The sequence below is a fragment of the Microcaecilia unicolor genome, chromosome 6 (assembly GCF_901765095.1).
Source record: "Microcaecilia unicolor chromosome 6, aMicUni1.1, whole genome shotgun sequence".
NCBI lineage: Eukaryota > Metazoa > Chordata > Amphibia > Gymnophiona > Siphonopidae > Microcaecilia > Microcaecilia unicolor.
This window is the reverse complement of record NC_044036.1, coordinates 190,935,681-190,956,488: the sequence shown is the minus strand read 5'-3', so window position 1 is coordinate 190,956,488 and position 20,808 is coordinate 190,935,681. Positions and strand designations below refer to the sequence as shown.

The window sequence follows — 20,808 nt, the reverse complement described above, 5'->3', positions numbered from 1 at the left end:
TCCGCTGCGCATATCGCAGGGATGCTGAATTGTCAAGGCTGACTATCTCAGCACACATGTCCTGGATCAGGGCTAGTGGTAACTGGCAGAGTAATTGTTTCAGCTTATCTCCAAAATGGGGAACGCCGGTCATGGCAACTCATCTCAATGCCAAGGCCCCGTGGTTCTTCAGCAGAGAGAGGGAGTTTGGTTCGTAGGGCATCGATGCTCTTCTCCAGCTGTGGTCACAGGGTCTCCTTTATGTTTTTCCTCCCTGGCTCATGATAGGCAGGGTGCTTCATCGGATCTGGTGCCACCAAGGGTGTGGGTGATTGTAGTGGCTTTGGATTGGCTACATCGCCACTGGTATGCAGTCCTGGTCCGCTTGTAGATAGATGATCCTCTTTTGCTGTCGACGTTTCCTGGTCTGTTATTTCAAGGACAGATTCAAATGGAGGATCCCAGCTGCTTTGGTCTTATGGCTTGGCTCTTGGGTGGGCAAAGCTGAGAAGGAAAGTTTATTCTCGGCAGGTTATTGCTACTCCTGCAGATGAAAAAGTGTCTACCTTTGTGGCTTTTGCCAGAGTGTGGAGAATTTTTGAATCCTGGTGCACAGACCGAGCGGTGTCCCTATTTCAGGCTTCCCTACTGCAGATGTTAGCCTTCCTGCAGGATGGCCTTATGCCGGGGTTGGCATAAAATTCCTTATAGGTGCAAGTGGCGGCCCTGGCCTGTTATACAGGCCATCTTCTCCATTCTTCGTTGGCATCTCACCCGGATGTTTGTTTTTTTTTTTTTTTTTTTTGTAAAGGAGTGAACCTCGTCAAACTGCTGGTGGACTCTGTGTCCACAGTGGAATCTCAATCCGGTGTTGTGGGCACTTCAGAAAGTGCTCTTTGTCCTGTTGGAGAAGTCTAATTTGAAAGTTCTTTCGTTGAAGACTTGTTTTTCTTGTTGCCATATCTTCGGTGTGCTGGGTGTCTGAACTCCAGGCGTCGTCGTGTCTGGAACCATTTCTTAGTTTTACCCTAGAAGGGGTGATGGTTCATACTGTTCCTTCCTTTTTGTCTAAGATGGTCATACTTTTTCATCTCAATCAAGCATTGTTCTTGCCGGCCTTTTGGAAAGAGGCATACCTGCAAGATGTTTCTTCGTTGCGCCTTCTGTATGTGCATAGGGCTTTTCTGCGCTACTTAGAGGCCCCTAACAATTTTCACAGGTCAGACCACTTGTTTTTGCTTTTTGCAGGTTCCCGTAAGGGAGATACAGTGTCAAAAGCTACCATTGCCTGCTGGGTTAAAGAAGCTATTGCGTAAACAGGTTCCACTGCACTTTCAAGCGCACTCTACTAGAGCACATCTTCATGGGCAGAGGCAAGGATGCTTCCATTACTCAAGATTTGCAGAGCTGCAATGTGGTCATCACTTCACACTTTTTCCAGGCATTACTGTTTGGATGTTGTGCTGTGCTCCGATGCTGCTTTTAGGGCAGCGGTGGTGCTTTCTGCAGGGACTTCAGGTTCCCACCCTTAAGAACTGCTTTTCTACATCCCACAAGTCTCTGGATTCATCTGCAGCTTGCACTAAGGAATGAGAAATTGTCTTACTTGATAATTTTCTTTTCTTTAGGCGCAGCAGATGAATCCAGAGGCCCACTCTGATTTCTTGAAGGTTCAGGTAGCAGCCATTGTGGCTTTTCAGGGTCATGTTGAGAACCTCTATATATTTGTTAAAATTTTTGATACACTACCTGGGCTAATGTTGGATCACAGCAGTGATTTGTATGTTATCCCAGGTGAAAAGAACTGTAGTTTAAAATATGAAAGTACCAGGCATATTAAGGTAAACAAGACAGATAACAATTTATCATAGGTAATCCAGGAACACATCAGTGCTTATTGCTACAATAGCCCATCATAGGCCAAGGCAGTAAATGTCTTCAGTAGTGTTTTTTTTAAATGTTGTGAAAGAATGTTCAGTGTACTGTAGTCCACTTTTTGAGGAGTGTTGCGCATTATTTCTCCAGTATGATCCATTTGTGCTGAGAGGAGTATAAATTTAGATCTCAAATCTTAAGATATCATGCTGAAGACAGTTTCCTCCTAGCCATTAAAGACAGAGTTATGATTATTATTATTACAATCTTATATCCTGCAACTACCAACCAGTTCAGTGCAGGTTATAGTCAAAAACATTGAAGCATTCTTCAAGAAATTACATAACGGGCTCTAAAAAAGTAATCAAATACAGCAGAACATTTAGTTACGGTATTTAATAAGTGTCGGTTGTAATCCTTGTAGAGCTCCCTTCTTACACTTTATTCAGGCTGGGGTCTCTATAATCCTTCCTTCCTTCCGAAAGTTTCTCATTTCACTTGAACCAGTTTCTCAAGTCTTCCTTTTGTGATTGTACTGGAAGGTGAGCCTTTGTGTGTCGTCGGATCCCAGTCTGGGACCCAGACTGGCAGCAGACGAAGTCACACTGAGGAAGACTTGACGGAAGCTGGAGCAGGAGTGGAAGACAAGGTGAGTTTGGCAGAAGCTTGAGCAGGGGCTGAAAGAAGGTCCAGGATGCTGGCAAGAGGGTCCGGCATTGGCTTGAAGACAGGAATGCTGGCAAGATATGAGTTCTGGCAACTGCAAGCAACAGAAGCTAGGCAGTTACGAAGAAAGGGAAGGCCCAGTGCTGTCCGCCTAAGTAGGCTGCAGTGACATCTGAGAGCAGCGCCAGAAGCAGTTGGACCCCCGACAGTCCCAGGAGACCGTGCACCAGCATACGGAATGGTACCCCACACCGCTGAGTGCATGTGAGGATGCACCGCGGTGCAGACAGCCCAACCAGGCCCCACTCAGACGCCTCAGTCACCTGCCAGCAGGTAAGAGGGGCTTGTGGCACAGCACAGACTGTGACAGTACATCCCTCTCGAGGCCCCTGCCCTATTCAGTGGTCTGGGTTTCCTTGGGGACATCCGGTGGAAGCAATGAAGGAGAACCGGGACATGGATCTGGTCAGCCAGTTCCCAGGAATTTTCCTCCAGACCATAGCTCTTCCAGTCGATGAGATAGTACATCCTCCCTCACACCCTATGGAGTTCAGAATGTTCTGGACTTCGTATTCTGGGTCAGGGTTGATGTCAACATGCTGGGGCGCTGATGGGGTCCTGGTGGTCTTCCTTAGAACAAGAGGCTTTAATTAGGGATACATAGAAGGTATCTTGTATCCGTAGATTGGAGGGCAGCTTCAGTTGGTAGGTAACCGGGCCCACCCAGTGGACAATTGGATACAGCCCAATTAACCGGGGAATAAACTGAACGGAAGGGGTCTTGAGGCTTATGTTCTGAATGGAAAGCCAGACCAGGTCTGCTTCCTGGCAGCAGAAGGCTGGTCGTCTCCTGTCGCTTGTACCTCTGGGCAGCTTGGAGAATGAGCCTCCTTCTTGCTGCTCAGATCTGAGAGAGGGACTTATAGTGCTTCTGACAGCAGGATCTTCTGGAGCCAGGGGTACTGGTATGGGCACTGGCAGATGTTGGCCGGACACTATCCAAAAGGGGGAAGCTCCAGTGGACTCGCTTTCGTGATAATTGTAACAGAATGCTGCATAGTTTTTGTATGAATTACCTGTAGCAGTTGGCAAATCCCAAGAATCTCTGAAGAGCTCATCATCCTTGTGGACGTGGCCAGTCATGAATAGCAGAGACCTTGGTCCGAGATGATATACTCGAAGAAGGGTATTTTGGTATGCTCAAAGACAAGTTTTTCCAACTTGCCATATAGTTGGTTCTGGCACAGATGGAAGTACTAGCTTGATGTGTTTTCAATGTTCCAGGGAGCATGAGAAAATCAGGATATCGTTGAGGTATACCAGTATGTATGTGTACAGAAGGTCTCGGAAGATGTCATTGACAAAGTTCTGAAAGACTGCGGGGGCGTTGGCAAGCCCAAATGGCATCATACTGCCCCTCTCTAATGTTCAAAGCTGTCTTTCATTAATCTCCCTCTTTCCTTGTCATCAGCAGCAGATGAATCCATTACGAATGGGTTGTATCCACCTACCAGCAGAGGGAGATAGAGAACACTGAAAACCATAGTGCCTCTAGGACGGCTAGCTCCATCTGCCTCCCAGTATTTCTCTGTCTCCCAGCAGGGTTGGATGCAGCTTGTTTAGCTCCTTGAAGATTCTGCCTGAGGTGGCTCCTGTGCTTTTGCCAGTTGTAGCAGGGGTGTTGTGGCTAAGTGGAGCCCACTTTAAAGGCACATAGGTTCGCCCTTTCTCTGCCTTACCCTTTCCCCTGTGTGGATGCAGGCATATAGGTTCGCCCTTTCCCTGCCTTTCCCACCCTCTTCTGCCTCTGGAGTGTCTCTGTAGCTGTTTGCCTCAAACTTTCCTCACAGCGTTAAAAAAACAAACAAAAAACCCCGCGCTTTTCAGCGCTGCTATTTCTGAGGCTTTTCCTGACTGTGCAGTGTGACCGGAGCTCATGGACTCGGTCCTTTGAGGTGCTCGGTACTCAGCTCCTCCGGGGAGGGCCTGCGGACGGCATTCCGAGCGGGGTGATATTGGCGCGAAGCCGTCATTTTGAATTTTATTCCGCCGTTTTTTGGCGATGGCTGCTTGAGGGAGTTAAGTGCTGTTCCCGTTGTGGCAAGCGCAGATCAGCAGCAGGGCTCTGTAAAACGTGCTGTTTAGACGGTAGAGCCAGTACGAGCATGGCGAGCGATGATTCTTCGCGCTCGATGGAGCTGGCAGTGGGCACCATCTTGGAAGCGCCGCATGGCTCGACCCCCGCGGTTGCAGAGGAGTCTGAGAGCAGAGGGGCGCCTCGGGCCGAGGCTACCAGAGGAGCTCTGTTCCCCGTGGCTCCTAATTTGGAGGTCAGGGTGAGTTTTTCACCCCCGAGTTTGTGCTTATTTTACATAAAGGCTTCATGCTGAAAAGAGCTCTGCCGCAGGTGTCTGACACTGCGTTGCTACCTGGTCCCCCTCCGACTGATGATGGCCCGGGGCTGATGTCAGACGTGGATGCCCCTGAGCATTAGATGCACGTAAATTCCCCATCAGAGAGTGACGCACCCCTCTTTTCCCCCCCGTGGTCGGGCTGTGGGGACTCTGAGGGATCTGGCAGGCCTTCGTGGTCTGAGGAGCCAGAGGAAGGTGCCGGTTTGCCACTGGATCTGGATGATCTCACTGCGGTTCAGATTTTCCACCGCGATGAGCTGCCTGCACTTATCTCTGATGCCTTACAGGCCCTCTCTATTGATGATCCTGTTAAAGGTGAGGCCTCCTCTGGTAATCTGAGGATGGCGAGTACTAAGAAGCCTCCTCGAGCCTTTCCTTTGCATGAGTCCATCCAAGAGCTTATTTCTGCTCAATGTGCTGACCTCGAGGGGCCCTTGAAAGTGGCCAGGGTGATGGGGCATCTTTACCCTCTGAGTGAGGAGCACTTGGCCCGTTTTGGGATGCCTAAAGTGGATGCCTTAGTCACGGCGGTGACAAAAAAGACCACCCTCCCAGTAGAGGGAGGGGTTGCCCTCAAGGACATTCAGGACTGGTGGCTGGAATCAGCGCTAAAACGGTCCTTTGAGATTTCGGGCCTAGCCTTAAGGGCGTCTGTTTGCAGTTCTTATGCTGCTCGAGCCTGCCTCTCTTGGTTACAACAGGAAGTGGAACAGCTCATGGATGGTGCGGAGTCCCTCGCTGAGGTTGCACCGCGCATGGAGTCGGCCTTGTCATTTTTAGCCGACGCCCTCTATGATCTGGTCAGAGCTTCAGCTAAACAGATGTAAGTGGCGGTGTCCACCTGCCGCCTTCTATGGTTACGGCATTGGGCGGCTAACATAGCCTCTAAGCAAAGTCTAGTGAAGTTGCCCTTTCGGGGACTTCTGTTATTTGGAGAGGAGTTGGAGAAGATTGTTAAAGACCTGGGGGATGCTAAACCCCAGCGGTTACCTGAGGAAAGGCCGCGGCCTTCTTCCAAGGGTCAGGTGGTTCCCTCCTCCTACAGACCTTGCTTCCGTGAAGCTAGAAGGTATCGCCCGGGGCGCTCTGCTGGGTTTACTCAACGTGCTCGCTTTCAGCAGAGGAACTCCTTTCGCTCGGACAAACGTTCTGCAGCGGCAGGCTCAAGGCCAGGAGTTCAGGGCCGTCCTCCACAATGATGGGACGCCATTCCACTCCTCCTTTACAGCTGTAGGAGGACGCCTTTCCCTCTTTCTCGAGGAGTGGACCAAGATTACCTCAGATCAGTGGGTCCTGGACTTGATCAGAGAAGGTTACCGATTGGAATTCGGTGCCCCGGTGAGAGACGTGTTTGTGGGTTCCCGATTCGGCACTGCCGTCAAACGGTCGGTGGTAGAGGAAACCTTACAAGTCTTGTTGCACCGTGGAGCGGTGATCCCTGTGCCTCGCGCCATACACGACTGCGGTCGTTACTGCATTTATTTTGTGGTGCCACGAAAAGGCGGGTCTTTTCGGCCCATTCTCGACTTAAAGAAAGTCAACGAGTCACTAAGAGTGCGGCATTTTCACATGGAAACCCTGCGCTCCGTCATTGCGGCGGTACAGCCAGGAGAATTCTTCACATCTCTGGACCTAAAAGAAGCTTACTTGCACATTCCTAAATGGCCCCCGCACCAACGGTTCCTCCGGTTTGCGGTGTTGGGAAATCATTTCCAGTTTCGGGTCTTGCCTTTTGGCCTTGCCACAGCTTCCTGAACCTTTTCCAAGGTAATGGTGGTAGTAGCTGCTTTTCTCAGGTGAGAGGTTATCCGGGTTCACCCGTACCTCGACGACTGGCTCATCAGAGCGGACCCTGCAGAAGAGTCGTCACGTAACAGCCAGAGTTTTCTCAGTACTGCAATCTACTACTACTGCTGGGTCGTCAATATACCCAAAAGTCACCTGACCCCCTCTCAATCTCTAGAATATTTGGGGGTCCGGTTCGACACGGCCTCGGGGTTTGGCATTGTACCCGACCAAAGGCGGTGCAAGCTTCAGAATCAGGTCAGTCTGCTCCTGAGGATGCCTCGCCTGCGAGCTTGGGACTTTGTCCAGCTGTTGGGGTCAATGACGGCCACCTTGGAAGTGGTGCCATGGGCAAGAGCGCACATGAGACCTCTGCAGATTGCCCTGCTTCAATAATGGTCTTCTATGTCCCAGGATTATCAATGCAGACTCACGTGGCTCCCTGTGACCCGACTCAGTATGGAGTGGTGGCTCTCAGACAGCAAGCTGCGGCGAGGAATGCCGCTAGCGCTTCCCGATTGGTGCCTGGTGGTAACGGATGCCAGCCTGAGGGGCTGGGGAGCACATTGCCAGGGAATCTATGCCCAGGGTCTGTAGACACCCGAGGAAACGAGGTGGTCCATCAATCGCTCGGAACTGAGAGCGATATTCCAGGCTCTTCTGCCTTTCACAAGACCCTGGAGGGACTGGCTGTCAGAGTTCTGTAGGACAACACGACAGCAGTGGCCTACATAAATCGACAAAGCGGCACTCAGTGCCAAGCACTGGCCGCAGAGGCCGCTCAGATATGCCACTGGGCCGAGCTACATCTGCAGCTTCTGTCAGCAGCTCACATAGCAGGTCAGAGCAACGTGCAAGTCGATTTTCTAAGTAGCTATCAAATCGACCCTGCGGAGTGGGAACTGGCAGACGATATGTTCCTTCAGATCTGTGCCAAATGGGGAACGCACGTAGCGGATCTTATGGCCTCAAGCACAAATGCCAAAGTCCTGTCCTTTTTCATCAGACGGAGAGATCCTCGCTCGGCGGTGTTGGATGCCTTGGCTCAACCCTGGCCTCCGGGCCTCCTGTATGTGTTCCCTCCTTGGCCCTTAATAGGGCGACTCCTGCGAATTCGGCTGCATCAAGAAGTGGTGATCCTCATTGCCCCGGATTGGCCCAGGCGGCTGTGGTATGCGGACCTGCGGCGGATGCTGGTGGAGGCTCCCCTTCCTTTGCCTTTGGTACCGAACCTGTTGACGCAGGGCCCGGTGACCATGGAGGATCCATGCCGCTTTGGTCTTACAGCATGGCTATTGAAAGGACGCAATTGAGAGACACGGGCTATTCTAACAAGGTCATCTCCACTCTCTTGCAGGCTCGCAAGCATTCCACTTCTGTGGCCTATGCTCGGATCTGGCACCAGTTTGAGGCTTGGTGCGCTTCTAAAGCGATCACACCCATGCGGGCTTCTGTCTCGCCGATTCTTGACTTTTTGCAGGATGGTGTACAAAAAGGCTTGGCCTATAATTCCCTGCATGTTCAAGTGGCAGCTTTGGCATGTTTTCGGGGGAAGGTCTCTGGCCTCTCCCTGGCTGCGCATCCGGACATTGCACGGTTTCTTAGAGGGGTGCTTGAGCTCCGGCCTCCCGTGCGGGCCCCTTGTCTGGCTTGGAACCTGGGGCTAGTATTAAAGGCCCTTCAGTGTTCGCCCTTCGAGCCGCTGAGGCGAGCTTCAGAGAAGGATGTGACTCTAAAAACAGTCTTTTTGGTGGCCATTACATCGGCAAGACGGGTGTCTGAGCTCCAGGCGCTGTCCTGTCGAGACCCATTTCTGCAATTTTCAGAGTCCGGAGTAACGGTACGTACAGTGCCTTCCTTCCTGCCTAAGGTGGTTTGAGCGTTTCACCTAAACCAGCCTATTTTTCTGCCCTCCTTTACTAGGGAGGAGTTTCCGGAATCTTTTGGGCAGTTGCACCTTCTGGATGTGCGCAGGGCTCTGTTGCAGTATCTGCAGATGTCAAATGCTTTCAGGACCTCTGGTCACCTTTTTGTATTGTCAGGTCCTCGCAGAGGGTCTCCAGCGTCTAAAGCCACTATAGCCCATTGGCTTAAGGAAGCTATTTTTTCTGCATATCTGCTATCTGGCCGGCCTCTGCCTGACGCCTTTAAGGCACATTCCACAAGAGCAATTTCCTCCTCTTGGGCTATCAATAGAAATCAAACAAAATAAAACATGGAAAAGAAAATAAGGTGATACCTTTTTTATTGGACATAACTTAATACATTTCTTGATTAGCTTTCGAAGGTTGCCCTTCTTCGTCAGATCGGAAATAAGGAAATGTGCTAGCTGACAGTGTATATAAGTGAAAACATTCAAGCATTACTATGACAGTCTGACAGGGTGGGAGGATGGGGGTGGGTAGGAGGTATGCATGGGGACATCAAAGCATATCATTGATATTCTAACAGGATGGGTGTGGATAGGTGAGGGGTGGGGTGATCAACAGAGACATACAGCTTTATGGTTTATAATGGACTAGGAACCCCAGATCCTTGTTAAGTCCTTTCTGCTGTGACTAAAGGAAAGAAAATTACCAAGGTAAGAACCTAATTTTCCCTTGACGTGGATAAAGTTGTAAGCCCCTCGAAGATCTAGCTTGGTGAAGATAAGCTCCTCAGAGCCGGTCGAAGATTTCAGTGATGAGTGGCAGGGTGGTATTTGTACACAAGTCTAATAGGGAGAACAAACAGCACACAAGGGCCTCCAAGGTTGGAACAAAGCACAAACTTTAATAAAGAGACCCGACACTGGCCATGTTATGGCGCTCCAAGCACCTGCATCAGGGGTCAAAAAAATGACGTTTTAGATACCAATGATCGTATGTACCACATTCTGGATAAACTCTTAATGTGGAGAGGGTTTTTGTTTGAAGCTTGGGGCTAAATGGAACTATTTGTGGCCAGTCTGTTCCTGGGCTCGTTCGCTGGATGACTATGCTGGTGTATAGTAGAATGAGATCGTCTAAGGTTATTGGGAGATCCCACCCTGCTAGCTCATCCTTGATCTGTGAGGACAATCCCTGCCAAAACACTGCAGCCAAGCTTTCTTTGCTCCACTTCCAAGGTTTGGAACCGGATGGTGAGTTTGCGATCCTTGTCGCAAGTTGAGTAACTTTGAGACTGCAGAGGAGGCTTTTCCTGGCTCCTCAAAGGTTAATCGGAACTGGGATAGGAAACCAGACAAGTAATTCAATATCAGGTCGTGATGTGGGCGAGGCCCAGGCCAGAGTGGGGTCTGTAGGAAGCAAGATAATATACACCACTTTAGCTCTGTCAGACACAAAATCTCTTGGTAACTCGAAAACTATTGATTCAGAAACCCCCAGCAGGATTTGGGATTCCCATCAAAGCATGGAGAGAGGGGGAGCTACATCAATACCTGTAATCCCAGAGGTAGCAGCAGGTCCAGAGGCGGCAACTGGTGGCAGAGCTGTGCCGGGGGGTGTGATCAGGTTTTGGAATTGGCTCATCTACTGGGTCAAGTCCTGAATGATCCTGAACAGAGTTGATGGATCTGAAGGGCTGGCTGGTGACTCTGTGGAGCTCATGGCCTTCACGATCTATGACTATACTGGACAGTGAGCGGCCTTTGTTAGGTCCCAGCCCGAGGGCCCGGACCCAGACTGGTGGCAGACAACTCACTCTCAGGAAGGACTTGGCAGAAGCTGGAGCAGGAGCTGACGACAAGGCGAGCTTGGCTGAAGCTGCAGCAGCAGTGCTGACAGAGGCATTGGCTAAAGGACAGGTACGCTGGCAACTGCAAGCAGCAGAAGCTAGGCAGTTGTCACCACGGCCTAAATTAAATGGGCCATGGTGAAGACATCAGCTCCGGAGAGACTGCGCGGGCTGGCACACTGCTAAGTGTACATGAGGGGTGCGGACCGTGCGGACGTGCGCACTGCTAAGCACATGTGAGGGGGTGTGGACAGCCTAACCTGGCCCCGCCACGGATGCCCCAGCCACCCGCTGACAGGTAAGTGGGGCTTGCGGCACAGCGCCTAATGTGACATCTTTTAGAAAGGAAGATTGTAGAGCTGACTTTGACGTCTTATGGCTTAGACTTTCACTGAGTACTCATGCGTTATTTAGACGTCACTAATGTGTTTTGGCAATCAGGCAGCATATTTGTACATTTTGATGCAGTGAGAAAGGGGTCAGTCAGCTTTAAAGGCTTCTATTGCCTGATTGCTTAAGGATGTGATTTCTTCCTCTTATATCTGTATGCAGATCGTTTCCATAAATTTGCATGGAATATTCACTAAACTTTAAAGTGCATTTTTAATGCAGATTTTAGCACTCAAAACTGGTCATGTAAACATTTGAACAAAATAGTTATCAAGCACGCATGCTTAGGTTTGGCATCCTTTATTATGGTGGGGTTTGTATTTAATTTATAAATGATATATTTGCTTTGCTAACATTCCTTATTTTGGGGTAATTGTGCTGTGTCATAAGAACATAAGTGTTGCCATACTGGGACAGATGCTTGTCCATCAAGTCTAGTATCCTGTTTCCAACAGTGGTCAATCTAAGACACAAGTACCTGGCAGGATCCCAGCTGTATTTTTAAAATTTTTTTTACTTGAACATCAAAGCAAACAGGACATGTACAAACTTAAAAAAAAACCCCAAAACAACCCCCCACCAACAAATATCAGCATATACCAAAACACAGCATATTGATGGAAGTTGCTAAAGCACCTCATATATATATATATATATATATATATATATATATATATATATATATATATATATATATAGATAATAATCTGCTATTTCATCTTAATTTTCTATTACCTTTTTCAGCTGTTGATCAAGTGGTTTTCCAGAAAAAGCTTTATCAAGCCTTCAGAAAACACCCTCGCTTTCCTAATGTAAGTATTTTTTGTTGACTTTTTAAATATCTTTCATCATTGTGATTTGTTTTTCAAGCAAAATGTATAAGCAACTATGATTCATTCTACAGAAAGTAGTATAAAAGTCGTCTTGCTAGGAATGCAAAAGTTCTTTATTATGATGATGATGATAATAATAAATGAGCACAACTGACCTTGTGTGAAACTACACTAAAATACCTTTCACCAATAGATGCATTTAGTAAAAAGACTTGAAACATGGAAAGTATGTTTGCTTGCTGATTTTGTTGCCACAAAATATGGTAACATTCGATACTTGGTTGATTCCGTGCATTACCTTTGTGTGCTGAAGGACACTGCCAAATGTTGGTGCTGAAACATGACAAAAATAGAAAAGAGTAGGGTTATTGATAGGTCTTCCCAATACAAACTCAACAGGTCACAACTTTTTGTTGTTATAAGATATTTATTGTTTGATTCACCATTTGATTCAGTGGTGAATCAGATAAATATCTTCTATAATAACAGATTTGTGACTTGTTGAGTTTGTATTGGGGAAGACTCATCGATAACCCTACTCTTTTCTATTGTCTGAATTTTTCTTAGCGTTTTTGCTTGTTCCTCCATGTGAGAGGTTTCATAGAACACTACCCCTCACCATTAAGAATAGTCCCTCAGGTAGTCTGAACCACCTGAAAACCCCTAGTCATGCCCAGAGAGGGAGTGAGACGGGAGGGATGGAGCCGAAAGGATAGGAACCATGAACTTGAAAAGGCAGGGCCAGAATGGAGATAAGGAAGGAAGAAGTGGATCCCCAGCATACACTTTCACTTCCTATGTCTAGTTACTAGGACCTGACTGAGGTAAGCCAAACTTTCATTTAGTTAATTTGTGAAGCCTTGCTCTTGAAGTCTGGCTCCAGTCATACCAGGGTTGGCAACCTCGAGAGAGAAAGAGAGGAACTATATAAAGATTGTAGTTTGGGCCTTGTCAGCCACAGGCCTGTGTCATGATTTTCATTTGAACCTAAGAGACTTTCAGCTTTGTTTTCCTGACCCTGTCAAGTAACAAGCATCAGTTTTGGATTAATAAAGTGCTTACCTTTTAATCTTGCAACCTTGTCCAGCTGTCATTTGAAGGCCCACCCTCAAGATTGCAATGCTGATCAATACAAATAATTCTCAGGCAGGGGAGGCTCCTCTATTCTACCCTATTTTGTAAGGAAGAACTGTTTTGTTGTTGTTGAGGGAAAACAACCACAACTTGGTGTATTTTATTCCCCAATAAGTATGATAAAGTTCAACATTATAGTACCTCAGGCAGGTTGCCTATTTCACAACTAATTGCAGGCAGAAACAAATAACATTTTATGCTCCTTAACCCAGAAATAAGAGGTGGATTTTCTCCAAGTCAATTTAATAACTGTATATGGACTTTCCTTTAGGAAGCCGGCCAGATCTTTTTTTAAAACCCGCTAAGCTAACCACCTTTACCACATTCTCTGGCAACGAATTCCAGAGTTTAATTACACGTTGAATGAAGAAAGATTTTCTCTGATTTGTACTAAATTTACTACTTTGTCGCTTCATCGCATGCCCCCTAGTCCTAGTATTTTTGGAAAGAGTAAACGAATGATTCATGTCTACCTGTTCCTCTCCACTCATTATTTTATAGACCTCTATCATATCTCCCGTCAGCTGTCTTTTCTCCAAGCTGAAGAGCCCTAGCCGCTTTAGCCTTTCCTCAGAGGGAAGTTGTCCCATCCCCTTTATCATTTTCGTTGCTCTTCTCTGTACCTTTTCTAATTCCACTATATCTTTTTTGAGATGCGGCGACCAGAATTGAACACAATATTCAAGGTGTGGTCGCACCATGGACGGATACAAAAGCATTATAACGTCCTCATTTTTGTTTTCCATTCCTTTGCTAATAATACCAAACATTTGCTTTCTTAGTGGCTGCAGCACACTGAGCAGAAGGTTTCAACGTATCACCTAGATCCCTTTCTTGGTCCGTGACTCCTAACGTGGAACCTTGCATGACGTAGCTATAATTCGGGTTCCTGTTTCCCACATGCATCACTTTGCACTTGGTCACATTAAACGTCATCTGCCATTTAGATACCCAGTGTCCCAGTCTCATAAGGTCCTCTTGTAATTTTTCACAATCCTCTCGCAATTTAAGAACTTTGAAAAACTTTGTGTTGTCAGCAAATGTAATTGCCTCACTAGTTACTCCCACCTCTAGATCATTTATAAATATGTTAAAAAGAAGCGGTCCCAGCACAGACCGCTGGGGAGCCCCACTATCTACCCTTCTCCATTGAGAATACTGACCATTTAACCCTACTCTCTGTTTTCTACCATTTAACCCTACTCTCTGTTTTCTATCTTTTAACCAGTTTTTAATCCACAATAGGACACTACCTCCTATCCCATGACTCTCCAATTTCTTTTTGGAGTCTTTCATGAGGTATTTTGTCAAACGCCTTTTGAAAATCCAGATACACTATCAACCGGCTCAACTTTATCCACATGTTTGTTCACCCCTTCAAAGAAATGTAATAGATTGGTAAGGCAAGATTTTCCTTCATTAAATCCATGCTGGCTTTGTCTCATTAATCTGTGCTTTTGAATATGCTCTGTAATTTTGTTCTTTATAATGGTGCTATGCAAAATGATAGAGACTAACGTCAGGCTCACTGGTCTATAAATTCCCACATCACCTGTGGCACCTTTAAAAAAAAAAAAAAAAAAGTGGCGTTACATGGCCCACCCTCCAGTCTTCCGGAACCACGCTTGATTTAAAAAAATTTTTTTTTAACAAGAATCTTTATTAAAGGAATCGACATAGAACAATCGAAATCTTTACAAACATAAACTTTACAGATTCCTCTTCATATACCATCCATGATACATAGAGTCCTCAAATGACTTCTTCATATATTCTCAATAACATTTCTTGTAACATTTAAACCTTTTTATTATATATTTCCCCCTTCAGAACAACCCCTCACCCTCCCTCCCTTCTCTTTCCATTTCTCATCTATAAGGAAAAATTCTAACCCCCATGTCTATGCTAATGAATTTTTTACAGGTGCCCAAATTTTTTCCCATTTTGCTAGGGTTTTGTGTTCCCTAGCTATTAATTTTTCCATGTCACTTATATACCAAACCAAATTATACCATCGCTGCATTGAGGGACATCCACTCTGTTTCCACATCCGTGCTATCAATAACCGAGCTGCATTAAAGCAATGCTTCGCCAATTGGCTTCCTACTGGGCTGAGCCCAATGATAGATTTATTAAATAAGAACACTGCTGGATCCCAGGGAATTTGTCTCTCCACCCATGCCTGCACTCTCCCCCGCACCGATTTCCAAAAGGCTTTTACTTTTTCTACAGGACCACCAGACATGTCCCATTGTGCCCACCTGTCCGCATCCTCTCCAACACATGTTCGATGTTCCCGGAAACGTGTAATGTAATCTCACTGGGGTAAGGTACCAATGATATAATACCTTTGTACAATTTTCTTGTATATTAACTGCCCGGGAGCTATGAACCGATGCCCGCTCCATCTGTTGCCATTGTTCAGAGGTATATGTCACTTCCAATTCCCTTTCCCACTTATCACGATGTTTAGTACTACCCTCCAGTGAATCCCTCAAATGGCCATATAACTTAGAGATCAGCCCCTTAGTTTCTTCAGTCTCCACACATAGTCTTTCTAACAAAGTAACTTCCCCTCCTAATTTACTCTTCATACCTTTTGCCTGGAGAAAATGAATAATCTGATTATATGCATAATGATCTTGCTGAGGTAGGTCATATTCAGCTGCTAATTCCCCAAATGTAATAAAGCGTTCCTCTTTCATTAACTGCCTCCACCATATCAGTCTACTTTTTCGCTATTTAATAAAAGGGGAAAGAGAGCAGCCAGGAGGAAATGCCGCATTATGTGCTATGGGTGTCAAACGGGACTCATGGATCCCCTTCACTCTCTCCAATTTATCCCAACAGGAAAAAGTATATTGAATAATTGGATTAAGAGGCTGGGGGAGGTATCGGTTTCTAGGTGCCAACCAAAGCAGCTGTCCTAACTTTAGCGGACTATGAATCATAAATTGTTCCATCCTTACCCAGAGTTTGTGAGCTGATTCACGGAACCACTCGACTGCCGCTTTTGCTTGGGCAGCCCTATGATATAACCTCAAATGTGGCACCCCTAGTCCACCCTTACCTTTTCGAGCTACATATAAAATGGACCGGGGAAGCCCGCACCCATTCAGATTTCCTTCACTACAAATTCATGCTATCCTCCTTCCACTCCTCCCTATTCCTTGCCAAACAGGATTATTACACCCAATAATCTCAGCTCCAATCCCCGTCGTCTCTTCGCCACCCTTAAGTCCCTCCTTAAAGTGCCCTCCGCTCCCACCCGCCCTCGCTCTCTCCTCAATCACTGGCCGATTACTTCCGCGACAAGGTGCAAAAGATCAACCTTGAGTTCACTACCAAGCCATCTCCTCCTCTTCACCCTTCAACCCTCTCCCTCAACCAATCAACCCAGGCCTCCTTCTCCTCCTTTCCCGACATCACCGAGGAGGAAACCGCTCGCCTTCTTTCCTCCTCAAAATGCACCACCTGCTCTTCTGATCCCATCCCCACCAACCTACTTAAAATCATCTCTCATACTGTCACCCCCTCCATCTGTCATATCCTCAACCTCTCTCTCTCCACTGCAACTGTCCCTGACACCTTCAAGCATGCCGTAGTCACACCTCTCCTCAAAAAAACCACCACTTGACCCTACCTGTCCCTTCAACTACCGCCCCATCTCCCTCCTACCCTTCCTCTCCAAAATACTTGAGCGCGCCGTTCACAGCTGCTGCCTTGATTTTTCTCTCCTCTCATGCCATCTCGATCCACTTCAATCCAGTTTTCGCCCTCTGAACTCAACAGAAACGGCACTCTCTAAAGTCTGTAATGACCTGTTCCTTGCCAAATCCAGAGGCCACTACTCCATCCTCATCCTCCTCGATCTATCCGCCTCTTTTGACACTGTCAATCATGATTTACTTCTTGCCACACTGTCCTCATTTGGGTTCCAGGGCTCTCTCCTCTCCTGGTTCTCCTCCTGTCTCTCCCACCGCACCTTCAGAGTTCACTCTCATGGATCCTCCTCCACCCCCATTCCGCTATCTGTTGGTGTTCCCCAGGGATCTGTCCTTGGACCCCTTCTCTTCTCAATCTACACCTTTTCCCTGGGCTCCCTGATCTCATCTCATGGTTTCCAGTATCATCTCTATGCTGATGACACCCAGCTGTATCTCTCCACACCAGACCACCGCGGAGACCCAGGCAAAGGTATCGGCCTGCTTATCCGACATTGCTGCCTGGATGTCCAACCGCCACCTGAAACTGAACATGTCCAAGACCGAGCTCATCGTCTTTCCACCAAAACCCACTTCTCCTCTTCCTCCACTTTCTATCTCAGTTGATAACACCCTCATCCTCCCCGTCTCATCCTCGGAGTCATCTTTGACTCCTCCCTCACCTCTGTGCATATCCAGCAGATAGCCAAGACCTGTCGCTTCTTCCTCTTTAACATCAGCAAAATTCGTCCTTTCCTCTCTGAACACACCACCCGAACTCTCGTCCACGCTCTCATTACCTCTCGCCTTGACTACTGCAACTTACTCCTCACCGGCCTCCCACTTAGCCACCTATCCCCCCTTCAATCTGTTCAGAACTCTGCTGCACGTCTTATATTCCGCCAGAACCAATATACTCATATCACCCCTCTCCTCAGGGCACTTCACTGGCTTCCAATCAGATACTGCATTCGGTTCAAGCTTCTCTTTCTTACCTACAAATGCACTCAGTCTGCTGCCCCTCACTACCTCTCTACCCTCATCTCCCCTTACGTTCCCGCCCGAAACCTCCGTTCACAGGACAAATCCCTCCTCTCATTACCCTTCTCCACCACCGCCAACTCCAGGCTCCGCTCATTCTGCCTCGCCTCACCCTATGCTTGGAACAACCTTCCCGAGCCCTTACGCTAAGCCTGCTCCCTGCCCATCTTCAAGTCTTTGCTTAAAGCCCACCTCTTCAATGCTGCATTCGGCACCTAACTCTTACCTTTCAGGAAATCCAGACTGCCCCAATTTAACTGTTCCAGTCTGCAGACCCAACTATCAGACTGACTGTTCTTGTGTCCTTTAGATTGTAAGCTCTTTGAGCAGGGACTGTCCTTCTATGCTAAATTGTATAGCGCTGCGTAACCCTAGTAGCGCTTTAGAAATGTTTAGTAGTAGTAGGAAGCCGAGGCCGGCGACCCTGCCAAATAAATTGTTGAAGTCTAGCTTGGAGTGAGTTCAGCATATGCTCATCAAGTGGTAGGGGTATGGACTGAAAAAGATAGAGCAATCGTGGTAAAACATTCATCTTTACAGTTGCTATCCTCTCAAATCATGACAAATGCAAGGGGTCTCACCTATCCAGATCTTTCCCAAGTTCTTTTATTAATGGCAGGTAATTAGCTGCACTCATGTCCTCCAACTTACAAGTAAGTACCACCCCCAGATATTGCAATCCCTTAGTGACCTAGGTTAACGGAAAGAGCTGACAACATGTCAGATATTCTACCTCCTCCATCCCTACAGCCATTGCCTCAATCTTTGTGAAATTGATTTTAAAACCAGAAACCTGACTGTAGGACTCAATCTCAGCGAATACAACCGGCATAGTTGTTAAGGGGGAGGTCAGTGTCAGCAAGACATCATCCGCAAAAAGGGCAATTTTGGACTCCCATGCGCCTGCCTTCACCCCATGTATTCCCAAATTAGATCTAATATTATGGGCTAGTGATTCCATGACAAGAGCAAACAATAGAGGGGAGAGGGGGCATCCTTGACGTGTACCTCTATACAATTCAAAGAAAGAGGAAGAACTGTCATTAATCTTGACACAGGCCCTAGGGGCATTATATAGTTCCTGGATCAGGCCTCTGAACATAGGTCCAAATCCGAACCTCTGTAAAACCAGATGCAGGAAGGGCAAGTGCACCCTGTCGGAAGCCTTCTCAGCATCGATACTAAGCAGGCAGCACAAGGATTGTTGTTGTTTCGCCAAATATAGGACATCTAACGTCCTTCTAATGTTATCAAGAAGCTTGTCGGCCCTGAATAAAGCCGATTTGATCTGAGTGTATTAAAGTTGGTAAAATAGTCACTAGCCTAGTAGCCATTACCTTGGCCAAAATACGTACATCAACATTTAGTATGGAAATCGGGTGATAAGAAGCACATTCCGTCGCCTCTTTTTTAGGTTTGGGAATAACTGCTATTTAGGCATCCTTCATGGTAGGGGGTAAATGTCCTCCTTCCCTCACATAATTTATGACCTCTGTCAGGACAGGTGCGAGAGAGGGCGCAAACGCCTTATAATACTCCCCCATGTACCCATCCATGCCCGGAGATTTACCATTTTTCAAAGACTTAATAGCTGTGAGCACTTCCTTGACCTCAATCGGGGCCTCCATCATACTCCAATGTTCTGGTTGCACAGAAGGGAGGTCCAGTCCTTCTAGGTATGCCTGAATAACAGTATTTTGTATATTGGGATCTTTAGTATATAATTCAGCATAAAAATCCCGAAATCTATTTCTGATAGCCTGAGGTGTGGAAAGAGTCTTCCCCTCCATGTTTTTAATTCAAAATATGTTTCTGTCCACCCTTAATTTACGCAATCTAAGCGCCAACTGGCGATTACTTTTATTTTTCTCTTTATACCCTGTTTCCCTGAAAATAAGACAGTGTCTTATATTAATTTTTGCTCCCAAAGATGCGCTAGGTCTTATTTTCAGGGGATATCTTATTTTTCCATGAAGAAGAATTCACATTTATTGTTGAACAAAAAAAATGAACATTTATTATATACTGTACAGTAGTTGTCATCACAAACCAGCATAACCAGACAAACTGTGAATCCTATCAAGAATTTCTTGTTACTACCATTAGTGACACACTGGTTGCCTGACTCACACACAGGGCCACAAAAAACAAGGGCTGTAAAGTACCTGGCTCCCACACACTGTCTGGAGACTGTAACAATCTCCCACAGCAGTTCCTGGACCACTTGTACAGCAGGGACGGTATTGCAGCTTCCGGCCACCAGGGGGAACTCATCACAGCAGACTCGCACAGCAGGGACAGCGTATGGTATGGCGGCAGGCGACGGGATAACGGCAGACTGTGTGCAGTTCTACATCTGGCGGTAGGGGACAACGGGGATGGCGGCAGGCGACGGGCCCCTTGATGCCTTGCCTGCACATTTACAAGTGACAGCCGCGGAAGGGAACATCGGGGTTGGTAGCAGGTGACGGTCTTCATGTCCTGCATGCAGCTGCTCTGCAATGGACGGTGAAGGTAGGGGACAACGGTGGCGGGCTAAAAAGAATCACAGCTGCATGCTCTGGTGTTCTGTTCGGCGGGCATGCTTCCAAACAAAAACTTTGCTAGGTCTTACTTTCGGGGGAGGCCTTATGTTTAGCAATTCAGCAAAACCTCTACTAGGTCTTATTTTCAGGGGGTGTCTTATTTTCAGGGAAACAGGGTAGGTATGTAAATGGAGTTTCTCGTTAATAAAGTCAAGATCTTTAGTGTGAAGTGCATCTAATTGTAGCCTAGCCTCCTGAAGAGATCTATAGATCCTAGAAGAACCTGTTCGTTTATGTTGAGCCTCTAGATTTGCAATCCGGCTCCTCCAGTATCGTTTCAGAGAGTCATTTTGTCGTTTGAGGCGACCAGCTACTGTCATAAAGTGTCCTCGTGACACCGCTTTCAAAGCTTCCCATACTATAGCAATAGAGGGACCAGAGTGCAAAGTAAAGCTTAAATATTCTTTGAGTACTGTCATATAGTCTTTACAGATTTGTTCATCTCTAAGCATAGTATTATTTAAGGTCCACTGTTTATGTAAGACATCCTCCTTAGTGAGAGATAGCATTACCACACATGGGGCATGATCTGAAACGGTAATACAGCCTATTTGCGTATCTCTCACTTGACCCCCCAATAATTTATCTATAAAAAGGAAATCAATACGAGAGTAGGAAGCATGTACTGAGGAGTAGAAGGAGTAATCCCGATCAAGGGGATGTCCATCTCGCCAGGCATCAAAAA

General features: G+C 47.0%; 1 protein-coding gene across 3 annotated transcripts in view; it reads left to right on the top strand.

Annotated features, from left to right (window-relative positions):
- Positions 1 to 20,808, top strand: part of FANCD2 (FA complementation group D2) — a 763,224-nt gene that overhangs the window by 35,392 nt on the left and 707,024 nt on the right. For all 3 annotated transcript variants that reach the window (XM_030205444.1, XM_030205445.1, XM_030205443.1), the window contains exon 3: positions 11,571 to 11,638. In XM_030205444.1, the coding sequence (XP_030061304.1) occupies positions 11,571 to 11,638 (68 nt within the window). The remainder of the gene's footprint in view (positions 1 to 11,570; positions 11,639 to 20,808) is intronic.